Source organism: Erigeron canadensis, chromosome 3 (assembly GCF_010389155.1).
Source record: "Erigeron canadensis isolate Cc75 chromosome 3, C_canadensis_v1, whole genome shotgun sequence".
In the NCBI taxonomy this organism is placed as follows: Eukaryota; Viridiplantae; Streptophyta; class Magnoliopsida; order Asterales; family Asteraceae; genus Erigeron; species Erigeron canadensis.
In genome coordinates, this window is record NC_057763.1 from 41,500,134 (window position 1) to 41,519,954 (window position 19,821).

Below are 19,821 nucleotides of genomic sequence, written 5' to 3' on the forward strand. Positions count from 1 at the left end.
CGCCTACCACTAACACCGTTGCTACCAATCACCGGTACTAGACATGTGTTTAGCATAAATCAATACTAAATTATAAGAAACCATAAAATGAATCGCAAACATACGTATAAAAACTATTTCATCAAAATCATCACATAAACATGTTTTTTTTTTATAAAAACAATTAAGTGACTTAATTGATAAAGTAACTGAATGGATATACAATGTTTATACAAATTTGGTTAATATAGTTTTTCATATATAAAAAAAAAACCTTTTGAAGACATAGGGTATAGTTAACTTTTAGGAGCTTCACATTTAAAGCTTTTAAGAAGAAACTTATATATGACAAAAAACTTTATTTGATTAAAAGAGCTTTAAAAGTTTGAGGAAAAGCTCATTTTCTAAACGTTGTAGCTTTTGGATATGAAATAAATTTTTTTTTTTTTGAACATCATGAAAGTTATTTTATTTTTCTAAATGAAAATTATTTTATTACTTTTTTATACAAATCATATGGATTAAATATTTTTGATTAAGTGACCTATTATTTTAACTAAGATCCAAATCAGATACCACCTATGTGTAATGCTGCAATATATTATGCTTTGACGAATAATTGTTTTAAACTTATCTTTTACTCCAAAAAAACATAGATAAATGAATAAAATGAAGAAATAAACACTCGTAATAGCAACCGCCCTTTTGAATGTTTTAAACCAGTCAGCGCCTTTGTTAGGGTTTAACTTCAGTACGAGTATATAATCACTTTGTACTTCTTCTTCCTCTGTATATGTATACGTAAACATCCTATTAAAAAAAATACATTCATTTAAATCCTAGTGTTTGAATTCCTGATGTCAAATTTGTCAGAAAAAGAAAAACTAGAAACTGAACTGATTAACACTGGGATAGATTTATTAGACCCTCCATCTTCAAATGCCGGCCTTCTTAATCTTCTTCTGGTATTCTTTTTCTTTTTCTCTTCTTTTGTTTTTAATATTTAAGTTTGTTGTATTTTATTTTTCTTAGTTTCGACATGAATCCATTCCAACCTGTTTGAATGGGTAGTTTTACCCCTAGACTCGGTTAATTGTATCCCAAAGTTCAATGTACTATATAAATAACTGTATAATATGTACATATATATTTATATGTGTGTGTGTGTAGGTATGCATACAAAGATTGTCACTTGGTTTATTGTAATTTTATGGATAGGTTCGTTGGATTCTAAAAAGGTGATTTTTTTTTTGTAAAGTCTGTTACTTTTTGATGACTTCAACTCGCATCAGAAATATTTAATCTATTTCCACTATATGTTTCCTTGTTTTGTTGCTGTTAATTTATATCATGAGTGATGTCTTCACCGAACAATGTTTTAATGCCTGCTCATATTTGGTTCGTATGGTTAACATTTAGTTAATCTCTGTTTTGTGTTTCTGTGATAGCACACGGAGCAACTTCTACACAGCGTGCAAACAGATTCTATGAGACATGCACTGGATCCGATGATTGAGGCACTGATGGCTAAACAACTGGTAAGACATCCTGATATGCAAGTGAATATCTCAGTTGCGTGTTGCGTTTGTGAAATCATGAGAATTATGGCACCAGAAACTCCCAGCAATGATGAACAGTTTAAGGTACGAAACATCTGAATAAGCTTTTAATTTTAAATGATGAAGCATCCTTATAAAACAATTAGCCTTAATCCTGAGTATTTGTCGTTTCCATGTTGTTGGTGCACAGGATTTCTTTGAAATGGTTGTAAGCACATTCGAGAAGTTATCTTCTGTACCTGGTAGATGCTATGCTACGATGACTAAAGTTCTTAATATATTTAGCAATATCAGATTGCCTGTACTGTTGTTGGACCCGGAGGCACACATTCGACTATTTAAACAGTTTCTAACTGTTGCCGAGTAAGAACTCTATTCTTTTGCTTGCAGCTATAGTGGTTCTTATTTGCAAATTGATTTAGCAGAATGCAGCCATTTTTGTGCTAAAACGCTGCATTTTTCATTTTTGAAGTATTTGGCTATTTGTTTGTTTAATGGCTAGTGCTGTTATGAAAGATCTTTTGTTATAACTTGTTTAAGGGTAAAGTTACTCTTAAATTAAAGGGGTTTAATCTTGTATGAGCAAACGATAATGGATGATTAAGGGGGTGTTAATAGATGACTTTGTACTTGTTGGCGGTTCCCTAATGGTGTGAAGAAACATATAGCTTCACGCCACCAAGTGTAAAATATGAGAGTAAGTGTGTGTGTTTTCATTAGGGTTTTAGGTGGATCCTTAAGGGATATTTACTCTTGGGAAGGATCCAGAATCTAGAGGTTAACGGTAACAGTAACGTTAACACATAGCCGTTATCGTTGGACAGATGTGTAATGATCTTTGGCCTAAGGGTGCATGTACAAGTCGTACGTACTAGTGCACGTTCTAAATTGTACTGTTTGTCTGTTGGCTAGCCGCAGCCTTCGTAGCCAGGCTTTTGGCTTAGATTATTGTAACTTAGGTTCCGGACCTCACTTTAGTGAAGGCTTTAGTCATTCACCAATATAGGTAATCCGGAGGATTAAGGATGGTACATCACCATAACTGAAAGTGAAGAATAAAATGATATCAAAATGAAACTTTTTGCCTTTTTGTTGAACTTCTTGTAACTTCGTTTGAGTTTTTAATTCATTTTCTTTTAAGCTCCAATTCCTCTGCTATCGTACTCAAGATGGAGAAAATTATGACCATGATCATAGAGGAAAGTAAGTGCCTCGCCCCAGAGCTTGTGGCTCTTCTAGTTACAAGTGTGAAAAAGGATAATCAGGTGATCATTATGTTCCCGACTTTTTAACAAAGAATTTTTATATTTATCACTTTACATCATCACTAAGTGTCGTGTCTCTTGCAGATTGCTTCACCTGTTTGTTGGCAATTAGGGGTTAAAATTCTCACGAACTGTGCTGATCATATCAAGCCGCATCTTCCAAATATAGTACGGAATATGGGCATTGATCATCATGATTATTCTGAAATGGTTGCTTGTATATGTAATGGCAGACCAGTAAGTGAAGCTATGGTGTGTATCACGCTTACTCCTACTTGTATATATCTAGATATTTGTCTCGACTTTAGGAAAACTTATTATATATGAAAAACATTGGTCATATACTGATACAACCTATCCCAAGATTATTGTATATTGGGACATGTGATTATGTCTACCAATGAGCTGACATTACTTTGAGTCTGGTCTTTTTATACTCTCAAGGAAAGTTGAAATGACTAAGGTACCTTGTTGGTGATGCTAGTGTAACTAACTCTTTGTATATTGCAGCTAATCTGGTTAATATACTTAGAGGAGCATATCTTTCACAAGCAGCACAGAAATAGGGCAGAAATATAGCATAATTTGAGACCAAGTGCTTCAGTTCAGGTCGAATACCGCCTGACAGAAACATAATTGAGCTTAATGACGGCTTAAGCCAGCGTAGTCACTAGGAAATTCATGGATCAACTCATAAATAAGGTTGTCAGTTTTAGCATAACGAATCCATATATTGAGATAGTAAGTCTTACCTATTTAGTTTTTAGGTGTTCTTACACAGTTAATAGATAAAGGCTGCAAGCCACAGGTTCAAACCTTGCCAAAGGCAGGGGGGAAACTATATCTTGTGTTCCATGTGTGAGAATGGTGAGTTACCGGGCATGAGTTCTATGCGGTGTGCGTTCTGGGTACCAAAACGGTACATGGGACAAGAGGGTTCCCCCCCCCCCCCCCCCCCCACACAGCTACACATGTATTTGCTAATTGCTATGAACTGCCCCCCTTTTCCCCGCCCGTACTTGTGTTTTTTATTCTCTGTTAATCTGTTATGTGCTACTGTGTTATTACACTTTATACGAGGTACTTCAATTGGTAAAATATTGCACAGTAGACATATTCAATTGACGTACGTAGGTTTAGTGGATGTTATAATTTGATACAGCGTACGGAAAAATGACATATTCAAGGTAAAAATTTATAAAAACCTGACTTTTGCTTTAATACAAGAATATTTAGAATTCAGTAGACAATACGAGAAGTTTATATTACTGATCAACTTATGCTACTATCATAAAGACAAACATCCACTAAACCTACGTACGTCAATTGAAACCATTCATTAACACCGATGGACTCCTCACTTCTATTAAGTAAATTTAAGAATGTCAATAGACTTGTAAAGAAAAGCTAGATACTCTTGTTAAATGGGCCTCATAATTAACAAACTTGTTAAGAAAAACAAAAAGTCAAAGACTTTGCTAAGCATACTAAACTACTTGACCTATCATACAGAAAGCCAATAAGATACAAAATGACATTACAGAGACTAAATCCTTGCCGTTGTTGACTAATATTGGACATTTTAATTTTATAGTGGAACATAGAGAACTGCATTTTTTCAATTTCGAACCCTAGCATAAAACTCCATGCTGTCATGATAGATCTTGTGTTATAGAATGAAGTGATATTCTTCTAGTAGCTTATGTCATTTAGTGGAAGGCTTTTCATCACAACCTAGTTCTAAGTTTATTCTTTTATGTTATGGCTTTTAAGCCTGTACTCCGTTGCTGCTGTTTTCAAGATTAAGGAACTTGTGACCATGATTGTAGAGGAATGTAAGGATCTTGGCTTAAGTTTAGGCCTTCACTCAAGTAGTTTGTAATTTTGTCTAAGGGATGAGATATGAGCATTGCTTGCGACGATAAGGGTTACACGTATTTGTAAACTGCATCGGGAAATGGCATTATGGTGTTAGTTGCTCATGCTGGTACCTATATGTGTCTTTGTGAATATATATAGAATACACCTTTTATTTACTTATAGGCATTCATTGTGGTTTCATTGTGGAATTCTTCTTACTTGTAAATAACATCAGTCATATCTAATATCAGCAATTGAATCATATATTTTTCCAGCAGGTTGCAGAAGTTGGCAATTCTTTAGGAGAAACTATTCCATTACAAAAGGTAAAACTTGAGGATCTAGAGGAAGGAATCATAAATATGAATGTGCACTGTCAACTTGGAACAACAGACACTGTAAGCCCGCAAGGGATTCACTCTGGAGATAAAGAGAACCATGAAAAGGGAACACTTCCGCTTTCTGATGACCCACCAGTTCCATCCAAATCTGTACCACAGGGGAAGCGAAAACGCAAAAGAAATAGCACTCAGTTGAAGCAAAAGGTAATGTCATATGTCTGTAAACTAATTTTGTTAGAGGTGGCAAATGAGGCGGTCAGGCAGATTGCTTGACACTTTGACAGACATTTTCAGAACAGGTCAAAATGGGCTGGCTCAATGTAAACACTGCTTTGTCTTTCTTTTCCTGTATTTTTACTAATGATTAGTGTTTAAAATTTGATTAAAAATATATTGTTTTAATGATAATCTAATTTTTGAAAATTTGACTATGTGGAGCTTTTATGCATTTTTGGGTGACCTTTGACCTGTTTGACCTACTAGACACGTTCAACATGAACTCTATCAAACTTGTTATAGGCAAGGACAACCTATATTGACTTGTTTACCCGAAAATGGTTTCATATCCCACGTATAATATTTTTCCTTCTCTGAAAACAAACATGAACAACCTGGTGAAAAATTTGTGAAACATACCCAATCCTACTGGTGTGTGGGGTATGAGAAGGTATAATGTAGAGGCCAGACGGTCATACCCCTACCCAATGCTAGAGAGACTGCTTCCAGAAAAACCTCCAAAATTATTCAAACCGATACATGAAAGCTTTAAGCATGCAATATTTTAACCCATAACAAAGCAATTCAATTATAATGATGATGCCACAATGTATTAGTATAAGTATTACATAACATGTTGTAAAGTTTCATTTATTGGTTATTGTAAAAACTAGAAGATAGAAAAACTAAGAGGTCAATCACTCAATCAGTCAATGGTACCCAACCCACATGTCCATTTTGACACATTTTTAAATTATATACATTTTATATTTTTGGTCAGGCAATTCCTGAAAATGTTTCATCTCCTAAATCTGGAATGTGTTGTGTTCACGGCTACAAGATAAGGAGCAGCCTTGCACCAACTCTTACAGCCATATTGACAAAATACGGCGACATTGCAGCTGAATGTATATTCCAAACATTATCTGTGAGATCATCTTTCCTCAAGGTTGTTTGTAAAGTTGTCAAGCAAATTCAAACTAGTAATGTCACCACAATAATTACTAAGCTGGAAGAAATAGAGAGACATGTGTCGGATGCAGAGGCCGCAAACATTAATGTGTCGTGGCTTTGGGCTCACTTGGCACCTCTTCAGAAAAGGAAGAAGGCCATGAAAAAGCTTATGGAAATTAAATCAAAGACTGCGTTGGTTAAAAAATCCGCTCAAGTGGATGAAAAAGAAAGATATGCAAAGTTCCTAGTTGCACAAGAACGATTCATAAAGGCTCAAAGGTGTGCGAAAGTTCTTGATCTTGTTGAAACGAAGCTAAATGACTCCGTCTTGGAACATAAAGCTGGAGCTGATTCATGGTTAAAACAGCCCATTATATAGGCTGATCAAATCATTATTTTAGATTCACCACAATTTTGGGGAAGAGGTGAAATTCTATCTTTCATTAAAGAAAAAAGGTTAGTTTTTATTCATACAGCCATTCCAAATTCGCTGGGATTTGATTTTTCGACATTCATCTTTTGACATGATTATGAATCAAGGTTTTCTATCTCATTAGTTATCACCATTACTAGTGTCCAATGATGGTTAAATTTTTTATTTTTTTCAATGCATAGATATTACCATTATTACTAGTTTTCTTTCTTATATGTTTGAAAAATACTCGTATTTAAGTATGTAAACATTTTGATGAATTACCAGGTAACATGTGTGATCATCAACATAGATAATCACATGTTACAACTTTACAAATATGATTTAATTTGAGGGGATAAAAAACAAAAAAAAAACTTGAGGGAACAGAATGAAGGTTTTAATTGTACTGTATAGAGTTGTTACATCAACGATCAATTTGTAAAAACTGCTGGTAAATTTACTTATGACTTTAGAACTTCTCTTTAGAATTTTGTTCATTCAAAGGCTTATTTGATTTTCTTCATTTTCAAAGAAACAGACACAAACTTAATGAGAGTGAAAATTGTGTTGGGGTCGAACACCTTTGGTACTATATGCCCCCCCACACGCCACAAAAATTAAAAAAATTTGGCCATTCTTTCATTTGTATAGTGGTCCAAATCCATATCCTGGGTCCCCTTTATTCATCCACGCTTCATTTACCCAATCCCCCCCACCCTTCTTTCTAGAATTCAGTGAATCAAGTCACACACAACCTTTCCCATTTCTTCTCTAAAACTTTCTCTCCCTCACCACCACCACCACCATGAACTCACCCTCATCACCACCACAAACAACCCAACCATCACCGCCATCTAAAGCGCTTTCCGCACCTGGGTTCTCTTTAGATTTCTTAAAGAAAGAACCTTTTTTAGAAGAAAATGAAGAAAAACCAATTCCTCGTGTGGCTGTGACGCCCATTCCTATTCCTGCACGGGCGTCACAGCCATCCAGGCGGTACTCAACAAAGGACCGCCACACAAAAGTAGAAGGACGGGGCAGACGAATCCGAATGCCGGCCACATGTGCCGCACGGATATTCCAGCTCACTAGAGAGCTGGGCCACAAATCAGATGGAGAAACAATTCAATGGCTGTTACAACAAGCTGAACCATCAATCATTTCAGCTACAGGTACCGGTACTATCCCAGCTATCGCTATGTCAGTTAACGGCACCCTCAAAATCCCCACCACACCACCAACCACCAAAAGAAAACTTCCACCTGATTTTGATATAAACCGAAACGAAAATAACATTCAAAATAACACAACCACAAGTAGTGTCATGGCTCCACTCATGACAACAAACCCAACAACACCACCACAAATACAACAACCACAAACATTCCCTCATTCTTTTGTCCCGGTATGGGCTATTCCGATAGCCCATAACGGGACATCTGCCGCGTTTTACGCGTTGCAACCGTCCACAACACCACCATATTTAAATATTGCCACTACACCCATATCATTTTTCACTACTATAGATCAAAAACCAACTTCTATAATATCCGGGCCAACTACTATGTCAAATACTACTACTACTACTAATGACAATGAAACAAAAGAATTTGTTTTCATTGATGCAAAAACCCATTAAGAATAATAACAACAAAAGTGAGTTTTATGTTTTACTCTTAAGTTTTTGTGTTTTTAGTTTTTTACATTTTGGTTGGATAAAAAAATAATAGTAATAAAAACAATAATAATAATAAAATTATTATGGTGATGAACGTGAGCACGTGAGTGAAGATTAGAGTATGTGTAAAAGTGGGGTCTACAAGGTGGGCAGGCCTTCTTTGGTGTAGGGTAAGGTAAATGCGGTGGGGGCCAAAAGACATTGGGTGCATAAGTGGACCCCCTGAGTTTAATGGACCACTTTTTGGTGGGATGGTAGGTCCATTTAAAGTGTGGGCCCTTTTCATATTGAAAACCGTTGATTTTTATGACCCACGGGCCCAGATGACCTGGACCTGCGTAGCATACGGCAAGGAGTCCGCCACGTGTCTTTTTCCGGATGGGCTTATATGATAGTTTGTAGGGTTTTGACACGTGTTTTTTCCTCATTGGGGATTTTTATATTTATTTTATTTTCCTTTTTTATTTAAACATAGATTTAAATTTACTTTTGTAATGTGTAACTTTTGATGGTTCAATGTGTTTAGATGAAACATAATGCACGCTGGTAAGTTCGGTGGTCGTCCACCCACCTTGTTTTTGTGCTTCCATGTATTAACAGCTGTAATCTATACAATAAAGTACGTACTACGGGTCGAAATAACAAGAAGTTAATAAATTAATTTCGTATATTACATATATATCGTGTAAAGTTTCATCTTAATTTCCCTACAACCTATCACACGAAATTTAACACTTCCTGGTAAATTAACATTTGAGTGTGACATCTTATAGATTAAACCCCGATATGATATGATGGGGGGTTGAGAGACTATTTCAAACAAATATTATTTTCCTTTTGGGAGGTGATATAGGTACTAAAGCCAAGCCAAATCAAACCAAAACCAAATAAAAAAGACAAACCAAATAAAAACCGAATGCAAAAGCTTTTAGTTTCAAAATTGAACGAAGCGCTTTGGATTTTGATTTTAGCCCACAAACTATACATTATGTCAAATAAATAAAAAACAATAATACCTAAGTTATTTCTGTGTACGCACATGTTGTGTGAGATAGAAACATCAAACCATCTCCAATGGTTTAGTTTTTCAAAATCTTTAGGAATTATTAGTTAGAGATTTGTTTCTCTACTATTGGAGCATATACATCCTTACAAATTCTTTTAAAGAAATTCTTATCTAAGTATATGATTTTAGGAAATCCTTTGCACTTTGTATTTTGTTTGTATATGAAAATGTGTGACGATATGAAAAATATAAGGATATATAAAGATGTTAATATAATTTGAAGTAATTTAAGGATTTTAATGATTTATAAAGATTTTAAAAATTTATAATAATATGATATGGATACTTGAAGATTAAAATGTCTCATAAAAATGTCTTATAAATTACTATAGACAAATACTTACAAAGTTACAATTTTTTATTTTTATTTTTTTTATCTTTGTCCACTATCCACAATATATCATTATTACTTTTACTTATCAACAATATATGTTATAAGAATTAATGTTGTATAAATTATTTGATGGATGTTTTTCCTGTGTAATATATTTAATTACAAGTAATTACTTTCATATTGACTATTGAGTGTTATATTAGAATATTAGATGACGTATGTGCTTTGAATTGAATTACACTTTAAATAATGATCCTGAGAGTTATATTTTAAAAAGAAAAGTAATTGTGTAGTAAAAAGTGTTATGAAGTGGTTATTAGTTGTAATCAGATTTTAATTACTCCGTACTAAGTTAAGTTAACATTGAGTGTTTGGTTGCAAAATTGATAAAGATAAGCTATGAACCCACATGGAGTTTGTTAACTATTACATCTCGTTTGTACCAAGCTTCATGTCTATACATTCTTCCAATTGAATGTTGTTGCACCCATTTGCGAAAGTGGGACCAGTTAGGCTGCTTTTCGAGACTTGTAGGTCTCGATTACTTATTACAAGTTGTGATTACTTATTACAAGTTGTTTCGGTATCTACTACAACAAAGTTTTATGCTAATTTCCCTTGTCGTTATTGATGCAAAATGTTCAAAATTTTAGAGCAAATACAACAAAAATACAATGTTAAAACAAATGGTTATGGGTATTATATGGACCACAAATAAAGCTAATCTTCTGAAGTTATTTTTTAAATATATCACAGGCACGTTTGGTTTCAAAAATACCTCTTATTTTCAATTTTTGTTTTCAAAGAAAACATGAAAAACAGAAAACTCGTTCTAATCATAGTTTTCAAAGAATGTTTTTCAGGAAAACAAAAAACAATGTTTTCCACTTTTCAATAGAAAACTTGAAAACATATTTTTTTTTGTTTATATTTCCTCTTTCCCCCTCCCCTCACATATCAAACTTGTTTTTTTATTTTTAATTTGAACGCGTTTTTAAAATTTTTATTTGTTTTCTAGAAAATAAAAAACCCCTTTTATTTTATAAAAAATAAAAAATAGAAAACATTTTCTACAACCAAACGAGGCTTACATGCATATTTTCATTTTCTTTTTACAGTTAATCTTTAAGGGACAAGGGTGTAGTGCCAGTTTTTGACTTTTTGGCAAGTTTTGGGAAAAAAACTAACCAATACCAAGATGACACATGTTAATAGCTAAAAACTTGTCAATACTAGTCGATCATTGCCAAATTCCATGGTATAGTGCCAAAAACTTATCAATACTAGGTGATCCTTGCCAAAAAATTAAACACCCTCTCACGTTCACTTTTTATGCCAAAACTGGCCACGTTGCATTTGCCCAACGTTCACTAGCATCGGCCAAAACTAGCCGATGTAACTTGCCGATACTAGTCGATGCATGTGCTATACAAAGAGCCAATGATAGCCAATATTTTTTACCAATAAAACTTGACGACTACACCCTTGCCCCTAATTTTTAAATAGGTAAATAAAGTGAATAAAATTATGGGCCATAGATATTTGGATAACAGTGACCAGGGGACCCGTACAGACAGGCAGACCCAAATTCTAAACATACAAGAACAACTCAACAAGTGAACATAAGGTTTTGTTCGTACATATTTTTATTTTACAGGATATTTTTGTACCATGTCACTTAAGGTTTTTACTTTTTTACAAAGCAAATTACTTTATGCAATATAAATTACCTCTAACAGAATAATGATGTATTATAGATACATATCCACTTATTTACACAACATAAAAGAAAGCACTAGAGAAACTCCTTGTGAGTAAAGATAGGGCTATCTTTTGTAATAAGAAAAAAGTTATAATCGATACGTTCACCTGATCATATTCAAGATGATATGAGATTTACAAATGTCAAAATTCAACTCTATTTTATACAATTATAAGGGTGACTTGGTAAATGTTAGAAGCAAACATATGATATACCGGTCACACCATATACATGTGATTCAAAATATTCATCTTTTACGAGAACCTAAATAAGAAAAACCATCATTTTTTTACTCGTGTAATATATAAATTATCCTGTTTTACAAAATGCACTTGTAAGTAAACAGTAGACACATACATGAATATATTGCAATAAATTTCTTAGAGAAAGAACCTACCTTATCAAGTTAGAACCACATATTTGACTATATTAAATAGGAATAAAGGCATGAGAGTGTACCACCAAAAGGCTATGTAATGTATCCATCTACTCGACTTGTTATCTAGTATAACCAACTTTGGTTTTTGGGTTATGAAGTGCATGCTACCGGCTAACAAACAAGTTACTGGTTACATCTTCCAAATTTTTTTTTTAAATTAAAAAAGCTGCCACCAAACAAGGTTAAAGCTTCATCCTAAATCCTACAAGTTTCTCCTCAAACATCAAACTGTACATGTTGCTAGTTTGTCTCAAAAAATGGTATCAAAAGTAACCTGGAATCGAACAAAACACCATTTTTTTCGGCGAATCACCATTTTTCCGGCGAGTGTTGGATTTGAAAACTTTTGGTCCAGGTTTGTGCGGGATCAATATATGAGTCGATTGGTGGTAGTTTCAAGTCTTAATTCGAAGAAACAACAAAGTTATCATGATTTTAATTTTTCCGGCGAATCACCATTTTTCCGGCAAGAGTTGGATTCGAAGAATTTTGATCAGGGTTTGTGCGGGATCAATTTTTGAGTCGATTGGTGGTAGCTTCAAGTCTTAATTCGAAGAAACAACAAAGTAATCGCAATTTTAATTTTTCCGGCGAGTGTTGGACTAGTGATGATGATGATGATGGAAACCGGATGAAAATCTATTGTAGCAGGCTGCTTGCGTTGAATAACCCAAAAAACGTAGTTGGTTACACTGAATAGCAAGTCGAGTAGTAGGGTACATTATATAGCCTTTTTGTCATAGTCGGGTACATTCTCATGCCTTTATCCCTATTAAATACAGTTACAAATGAATTTTAATTATTATCTATAGTATAGATGGTCAATTTTTGACATTTCAATATTCACAAACCATTTTGTTAGTAACTGCAAATGTGTAAATCTTATCAGAAGATATACTATTTGTTTAAGACCTGGTATAAAATACTTTGCGTATTTTAAGTTGTAGTGGGGATATGATTGATAAGGTTGTATCATCTGTATAGGGCCATATAACAACTGTATGTGGGTCTCATCATGGGTCCAGGCCTCCAAGACCCAAGGTGGTCTATCATCCGGGAGATAAAGACTTCAGAAAAATATGTTAATATTCTTGAGAAAAATTACCTACACTTTCTTTTTCTTTTACAAACAGACTTAATAAATTGCATTATGTACCTATAATAAACAAGATAAATTTCTTAATAAATATATGAGTGAATCATGAATGTTTATATGGAGATACAATTTCTAATATTACCATTACTTGGAACCTACTCCAAGCCTGTATATGTGTATATATATCTCTTCTATAATGATAATGAATGATAATTCTCTTCTCTTCATCTCTTTTGTTATTCTCTCATTATTACTTTTACAACACATTATCAATACTTTTGTTCTACGGTTAATCTGAGTTTACGGCCATCTGAGGGTACGGTTTTGAGTTGCGGTCGATCGAATTGCAAAAGTAAGCCTAAACCCTTTTTACATATTTTATATTATTTAATTTGATACATGGTAGATTGGTGGACCTATTTTATATCATCTGAAACAACTGCTTGTTCTATTTTTTTAATGGATCATGCTAAATATGTGTGGTGTGGTTGAATTCACATGAAAAAGAAAAAACCTTCACCTATTGAAATTAATGATTATTAACATTAGACTAAAAATATAAATATTTGATTTGAGAATTTGGGATTTTCATTAAAATCTTATGTTACGCAAAAGGTATATGTAAAATCGGTTTTTAAGGTTATGCTTGCATATGGTATGATTTAATATTTTCAATATTTTTCTTACTAATATTAGCTAATCTTGATGAGTCGATCATCGAAAAAGATTTACTCGTGCCTTTACGTACCAATAATAGTTGATTATGAAGTTAAGTGCTATACATTATGAAGTTGGAATTATATTTGAAAGTTTATGTAAGTGTGGTTGCATTGATACGAATTGATATTTGAAAAGTTTTAATATTCAACATATAATATACTGATTTCATATATATACATTGGCTGTCATCGATCCGTATAAGGGTTTACGAATCGACTATATATTATTACGCGAAATCTTGTTTCAGAGTAATGGAATTATAATTTTCATGTTTTGCTAAAAACATAAAACATGTAATGATTTTTCAAGGTTAATTATCTATGTCTTCAATTTATTAATATCCCTCAAATAAAAATCACCATCAGTTTTCTTTATTTTTGATATTTTAGATGTATCGGATATTGTAACTTCTCGTGAATTTAGTTAAGACGTGTTTAATGGCATAGGTGATAAATTAGATCTAGTTAACAAATGTTTTAGTCCATTATATATTAGATTTTTTTTAACCCTAAGCCACCCATTCGATGATGATTGTTATTGTCATGTTTAGTTCAACCGGTGGTTAAATCTGCATGACTTCGACTCATTTTTTACGATAACTTTAAACCATATTGTTTTCATGGAAGTTTTATAATTTGGTTTGAAATCTATTATGAGTTATATTATGCAATAAATTTTAATCCATGTTCATCTGGATATTCAATTTCGTATATGCGTATATAAATTATCATACTTGGTGATTGTATCATAAAATTTTGGAGTATATGATGCTGGTTTTGATAGCCATATATTTGAGAATCAAACTTAAAAGTGTTTTTGATAGCACTAAATATATATATATATATTTTCGTACTCATGACTTACATGATAACGTTTTATGTTTTAATTTTGTTAATGTGAAGAGATGTATGCACTTTGCTAAATAATTTTATTATTATACGATTTTATTTATGAATCATGGAAGAACTATTTTGTTCTTGGAATGGATTTTGGTTTCCATAAGTTGTTTGATATATATATGCTAGTTCACTTAATCAATATGTATATGTTCGATTTTCAGAAAGCTTGTAAAAAACTTTTAAAAATATTAAGATCAGAATGTTTTACAATCGTCAAAAAGTCATGAAGGTCAAATTGTTATAAGCTTTAATTAAGAGATTATTATTAATGATATATATCAACATGCGAATAATAACACTTATATCTTTCATTTTAGATGTGACTAGTCATAGATGACATTATTATTGTAAATGATATTAGAGTTGTTTATTTGAGATAAACATAAATATGACACCAAAATATTAGAGCCTTTTTAAACTTCATCATAGATTTTTTCATTTGAAAATGTCATACATTACGTATTTGGTTGATGTTTTAAACCGTGTGAAAACTGAAAAGATAATCATTTGTTGTGTATATATATAGAATATTTACTATTCAGACATAACTAATGATTTCTTAACTGAATATTGGCTAGATTGAATAAGATTTATTATATATATTGTGATATTGATAGATTATCTTTCATATGTGATTTTATAGCGTGGTATCTCGTCAAAATAGAATGATGAAATGTCTTTTCATCTATGATGTTATTCGAGCTATTTTGAGTTTACTAAATTATTTAGAAGTTGTAGGGAAGCTACTATGAATTGTCCCGACAATATTTAAAGATAATTGAGGAATTAAATTTTTGGTATTATGGTTGATACCGAGACACATTTATATGTCCATAATATTATATTTTATGGATTTTGATTATTTGATTAATGACTTGGTTAAAATGACAAGACAATATGTCACTAGCTATGAAAAGATAAATGAGTAGTGACAATGTATAAAAGATAAATGTGTAATTAAATGAGATTACATTATGGTCATAAAAATCACATTTGTTTAAATGTTGGATTGTGGACAAAAAAAAAAGATACATGTGAAGGTTGCTAAATATGACATATATATGAAATAAAAGAAACATATATCTTAATTGACTTAGAATGTTTGACTTTTGTATATATGTGTAAGTTACATGGTTATATATGCTTATATGACACATCGTTGAATGATTAATGGCATATACGTGCTTAGCAAATTTTGTTATTTTACCGTTATAATACATTTTTTTCTTGTTTGATATAGTTAGAGGCTTAATATCAATATTATATCGAATTGTGTGAAAACTCAAAAGAGTTTATATCAATTTTAACGAGAATTAAAGCTTCATAGTACCGATGTAATATATTCTTCAATATGATTTAAAATGTCTAAGTGTAATTGAAGCACATGTGGTCATAGACTAGAGGTTTATGAATCAAGATTACATGATTGATTGGCATGACCGGATGGACCATCCCGGGTCAATGATTGATGCAAAATGTGTGAAAAAATCAAGAGATTCTTAAAGTGATTATTTGAATTGAGAACATTTGCTCTATAAGAAACTATATGCCAAGAACGATAAGGATTGATTCATTTTAATTTGTTGGAACATATGCAAAGGATATGTAAGTATATAATACATCGTCCAAAAGACCATTTAGTGTTTTAAATCGATGCATCGTCTAAATGGGTCACTAAAGTCGCAACATGAAGTTTGCATGATTGATTGCTCATCTTATAAGATTGCGAGCAAGTTCCATATTTGAATATCATTGGCAATAATGATTAATATTATAATGATCATTGGATTTTTGCTTTGTTGAAATACTTATTAAATATTTCTAAGCAATGATCATTTAAGAGCAAACTGAATGACTTATAATTTGGGGTCATGTTATTTAACATGCAATAAAATGAACTTGCATCATGCCAATAGTGTTCCTTCCCATTGAAATTGGTTTATGGTCAGAAACCATGTATGTCTCATATAAGAGTTTTTGCTTTGTTGTGCGTTATATGTTAAAGTTGCTCCACCACAACGCATAAATATGAGACCTTAAAGAATGTTGCAAATAATGTTGGGAAAATAGGCGTGCCTTGGAAATGTGTAGGCTTATGCTTTGATTCAGTTCGAAACTGTCTGATTAAACTAGACATTAGTATGACTGTTTTGGGTATGAGTTGGAACATGAATGAGGTGTACGTATTCAATAAAGCCATCATCGGAATATTTGTTTATGGCTTAAGTTTTTCATTGACATGATTTAGTTTTCCCAACATTAGGGGGAGATATTCCTAACATTAGGGAAAGATGGAAAGCAGCTGTTGAAATGAGTAAGAATGAATTATCAAAGATCCTCACATCAATTAATATAAACTTAAAGTTTGTGGGATAATTCATTTACATGATTTAGTAATTGTCAGCAATGTAAACTGACCAAAAAGCTAATGTAAATTGACCAAAAAGCTGCTAATGCTCCTATTGGTAATAAGTTTATGAACATTTGAAAGTAGTAGAAAAGTCAATTCCAAATAAAAAGCCTCGAAAGAAAGAGCATAAAAATAAGATGGTCAAAGTCGAGGAATAAAGACCCCATAAGAGATTGGTGATGAGAAACTAGACATGAAGGTTTTGAGAAACCCAGGTTCCTGAAAATAATGAGATCTCAATGAATTGTGACATGTCTAGATACTTTTGGAATTGAAAATAAATAAAAACGACGTCGAGATTGATTGAATATGATAGCGCTAAAAGTATGTAAAATTGTGAGGATCTTGAAAGCATACATGTACAGAAAATTGATATGACATGATATGGATGATTGGCCAAAAATGAAAAGACGCTAGTATTTTAAGACATGAAGTCCAAGCACTTGAAAGTGCGTAAATTATATGATGATGATCTGTGTTCGGATATTGAATGAGAAAAACTGAAAATATGGCACATAGATTGTTGGATAGGTCTTGTATTAATTATGGGCAAGAAATGTCATATGGTGGAAACAACTATTGATATATTGAAAGTCTGGCAAAATAAGATATTTGATTTGCGTCTAAAGAATACGAACAGAGCTCATTTGGTTTTAAGATTTAATGAGAGATATCAAAAGACTGAAACATGTTTCGTGATTTGAAAAGCTTAAAAATCTATGTGAAATTGGTATGTGATGGAATCGCCTTAGTGCGTATTTATTATGATGTGCCATAGAAATTACTATGTTTGCTCATGAAACTTCATAAAGAAATTTGGATTTAAATATGATATGAGTTTTAATGGAACTCCGAGAGAGTGTCCAATACAAATTGAATTATTAGAAAATGAATGTGAGATAAAAAACAAAGTCTGTCTTGATTTACGAATTTACTATGTTAAGGACAATATTATTGAACATCATAATAGCTAAAAGAGGAAGCTATACTTTTTGTTGACAAGTGACGCTCATGGTTATGAGGTCACATGATGTTGAAAGAACTCCCTCGAATTTCAAAGACAATGATCACAATGTTGGTTCAAAAGTGTTGTTAAAGCATTGATAATTATCGATTTCTTATTATGCGTCATTTAAATTGAAGTTGTTGATAGAGCTTAGCTTATGAACTACGGGTATGTACTTAAATGAAATGTTTGATGCATGTTGAAAGCTTAAATTGGATATGTGAGTCATATGTGGAGTAAACAACATATAGCAAGTTGGTTCATGAGAAAATCAAATTGATTTATCGAGACACTTATTACGATAACTTGAGACTTTGGTTAGTGATATTGATTTGTGTTAACCAATGAGTTTAACTAATGTGATCATGAGGGGGAGAAGATACGCATTGCACTCTTTTTCCCTTAGCCATGTTTTTGTCCCAATGGGTTTTTCTGGTAAGGTTTTTAACAAGACAATATCCCTGCGTATCAAATGAGTTATGTACTCTTTTCCCTTCATTAGATTTTTTGTCCCATTGGGTTTTTATCTAATAAGGTTTTAACGAGGCATAATCTTTCTAAAGAACATCTAAAAGGGAATGTCATACATGTTTGTGGATCTTGCAGTATTTCTTCAAGAAACAACGCTCCAACAATTTTGTATAAAGGTGATGCAGCTTGTATTATTCAACCTAAAGAATGATACATCAAAGAAGAATAGAGATATGCAGATTTGTTTATAAAGGCACTTCGAGCCATATCATTCAAGAAGTTAGTACAAGATATTGGATTGCATCAACTTAAAGATTTGAAGTGATATCGTCATCAGGGGGAGACAAAATACGCGTTGCACTCTTTTTCCCTTGACCATGGTTTTGTCCCACTGGGTTTTCTTGGCAAGGTTTTTAATGAGGCAACAACTCTAAGCGTATTATACAATAAACATCCAAGGGGGAGTATTATAGATAAATATATTAGTGAATCATGAATGTTTATATGGAGATACAATTTCCAATATTACCATTACTTGGAACCTACTCCAAGCCTGTATATATGTATATATATCTCTCCTATAATGATAATGAATGATAATTCTCTTCTCTTGATCTCTCTTGTTATTCTCTCATTATTACTTTTACAACACTTACTTATTTTTCTCAATTTTTTTTAATCATTAGAAGTCACAATGGGTATCAAAATTAGTTTAAATGGTCAGACGATTTAATATCATCACAAAGGCATGAAAAGAATTTCAAATATGATCACAAGATATCTTAATTAGATTGCATTCATTTTAGTCAAAGTACTCATGTAAATAAGTATCACAAATTTGTTTGCAGATTATTTGTATGAGTATTCTAGATGAAGAGTTTTCTTGAGAATATTTTAGACCAAGACTTTTTCATGACTTCCATTACCATCAGTTTTTAAGATCGTTTTAAGCGACTGATAGAGGTTAAGGGTTTGATCCTCATGTCCATCAATATTGGAGGTCATTTTCTATTTTCGGTAGTACTGATAGAGATAGGGGTAAGATTGTTTATATCTCAACCTCCCTATACTGCCAAAAACGATATTGAACCCAAAACTCGTATAAGACGACATTGAATGTTATTTACCTTTTTTTAAGCCTTTGAACACAATGGATTCCTTATAAAAACAACATTTGATACATCTTTTACAATAAAAAGGTATATAAATAACTTTTAACAAAGCAAAAGCTAAAATAATAAACTATTGAAAAACTATTGAGGATTTTCTACATACATATTCATTACTCGTGTAACATTCAGGTTTTGTTACTGTAAAACCCAGTTTTAAAACTAAAAACATTCATCACTTT

The 19,821-nt window shown here is 32.4% G+C and overlaps 2 protein-coding genes across 2 annotated transcripts; both read left to right on the plus strand.

Annotated features, from left to right (window-relative positions):
- The first annotated feature begins 1,445 nt into the window (after positions 1 to 1,445).
- Positions 1,446 to 6,722, plus strand: LOC122594451. Its single transcript, XM_043766902.1, has 6 exons — positions 1,446 to 1,622; positions 1,729 to 1,901; positions 2,680 to 2,803; positions 2,888 to 3,055; positions 4,939 to 5,208; positions 6,002 to 6,722. The coding sequence occupies exons 1-6, from the start codon at positions 1,467 to 1,469 to the stop codon at positions 6,551 to 6,553; spliced, it is 1,443 nt and encodes a 480-aa protein (XP_043622837.1). The 5' UTR covers positions 1,446 to 1,466; the 3' UTR covers positions 6,554 to 6,722.
- A 581-nt stretch (positions 6,723 to 7,303) lies between these two features.
- On the plus strand, positions 7,304 to 8,944 carry LOC122593214 (transcription factor TCP9-like). Its single transcript, XM_043765593.1, has one exon. The coding sequence runs from the start codon at positions 7,395 to 7,397 to the stop codon at positions 8,226 to 8,228; it is 834 nt and encodes a 277-aa protein (XP_043621528.1). The 5' UTR covers positions 7,304 to 7,394; the 3' UTR covers positions 8,229 to 8,944.
- The last annotated feature ends 10,877 nt before the right edge of the window (positions 8,945 to 19,821 follow it).